This window comes from Nicrophorus vespilloides, unplaced genomic scaffold (genome assembly GCF_001412225.1).
Source record: "Nicrophorus vespilloides isolate i.1.1-1 unplaced genomic scaffold, Nicve_v1.0, whole genome shotgun sequence".
NCBI classification, from domain to species: Eukaryota; Metazoa; Arthropoda; class Insecta; order Coleoptera; family Silphidae; genus Nicrophorus; species Nicrophorus vespilloides.
This window is the reverse complement of record NW_017099139.1, coordinates 1,245-2,867: the sequence shown is the minus strand read 5'-3', so window position 1 is coordinate 2,867 and position 1,623 is coordinate 1,245. Positions and strand designations below refer to the sequence as shown.

Below are 1,623 nucleotides of genomic sequence, written 5' to 3'. Positions count from 1 at the left end.
ATATTTATGTACATATTTTACTTATCCCCGAGCGGAAAGCCCTTGCTCCTGCGCTATACAATATTTATACAAATGACATTGACGGACATAGACAGGGTATTCTATACGGTCACAGGGAGGAGACGGCGTTGCAGAACAGCATTAGCAACAATATAAATAACTACTAAACATGATACTATAACAATCTATTAACAATAAACTAGACAAAAACACATTACATGATCCTACAATAAATAAATTCTAGCAAGATCCAACTAAACATCACCATAAACAATATCAACATAAAACAAGTAGAAAAGAAAGATACGTTGGAATACTATTAAACAACAAACTGGGTACGGACGACCACATAAGCATACAAAAAAATGAACAAATATCTCCCGGACAACATGATGGCAAAAAGAATAATAAAAAAGTGTTTAATAAATAATGTAAAAATTATAAATAAAAAAAAAATAATAATTTAAGATTATGCCTGACATACGTTTATCGTTTATTCTCACAGTACAGAAACTAAACTGCCTTAAATTGTACATAATAATTAGAATCTTGATATTAAATAATTTGTTAAATCATAAATATTAACTAAATTAATAATTAAAATTGCTAAGGAAAATTGGCCGTTGAATCAATTATGCTTATCATATTTGTTGCACTGGGAAATATATTAAGCAAAATATATATGTATACATTCATTTCGTGATTGTAACATATTAATTAAATAAAACAATTTCTTCATGTCTGACCAACCATTATATTCATACAATATAAAGGAACTAACACATATACCGTGAATAATAGAAAATAGCATGTAGTAGGATTAAAGAAAATGGGCCTTCCACGAAAAGTACATCTATTATATTTGGTTGTTTATTTCTTTTTAGGTATTATAGTTTATAATTTATATTATAATTACCTCTGAATGTAACCTTGTATTTTCTCATATTCTGAAAAATAAATTATATTTTAATAGAACCAATTGCAACCAATAGAAATAAAAATAAATAAATAAATAGACAAATAACAATTAAATAAAAATTTCCTAGATGCAGAAAGAAATAAATAAATAATGTCAGTGACTATTTTTTTTATTCACAACAGCTCTGGCAATAAGTCGAATGTTTTTTGGCCAAGACAGAAAAAAAAGAAAATAAAAACAGAAAAAACAAAATAAAAAGCATGGAGCAGAACGATTTCCCAAATCTTCCTAGTCAGTGAATATTAAAAAAAAATATTTAGATTGCAATAATTTCTATATTTTCATCTTACTTTTGCCTGATTTTATACTGTAGTTGTCAATATTGTAAGAAGTAAACCGTTTACTATTATATAAACATATTTCACGGTCAATGTCATATATAGAAAATTGTAGCATTATGGAACTGGTAGATTATCTAACAATTATATTATTTCACAAATGAACTCCAAAGCCATATGTTGTATTTAATAAATCACTCTAAATTGCTATAAATGTGTAGCGCTTATCTTAACAGAAACTGTTTCAAGTTCAGACTATGAATTCGTAATTTGCGTGATGCTACGTAATACATTCCTAAAATTTAGAGTGGAATGGAATTATATAAAAGAGAGAGTATTTCACTAAACAGTATCGAATTGTATCAC

At 26.8% G+C, this 1,623-nt stretch overlaps 1 protein-coding gene across 1 annotated transcript in view; it reads left to right on the top strand.

Moving 5' to 3' along the window:
• The first annotated feature begins 1,179 nt into the window (after positions 1 to 1,179).
• Positions 1,180 to 1,623, top strand: part of LOC108564079 (cuticle protein 8-like) — a 1,053-nt gene continuing 609 nt past the window's right edge. Inside the window, exon 1 of the mRNA XM_017922985.1 lies at positions 1,180 to 1,210. Coding sequence (XP_017778474.1) covers positions 1,180 to 1,210 — 31 coding nt within the window. The remainder of the gene's footprint in view (positions 1,211 to 1,623) is intronic.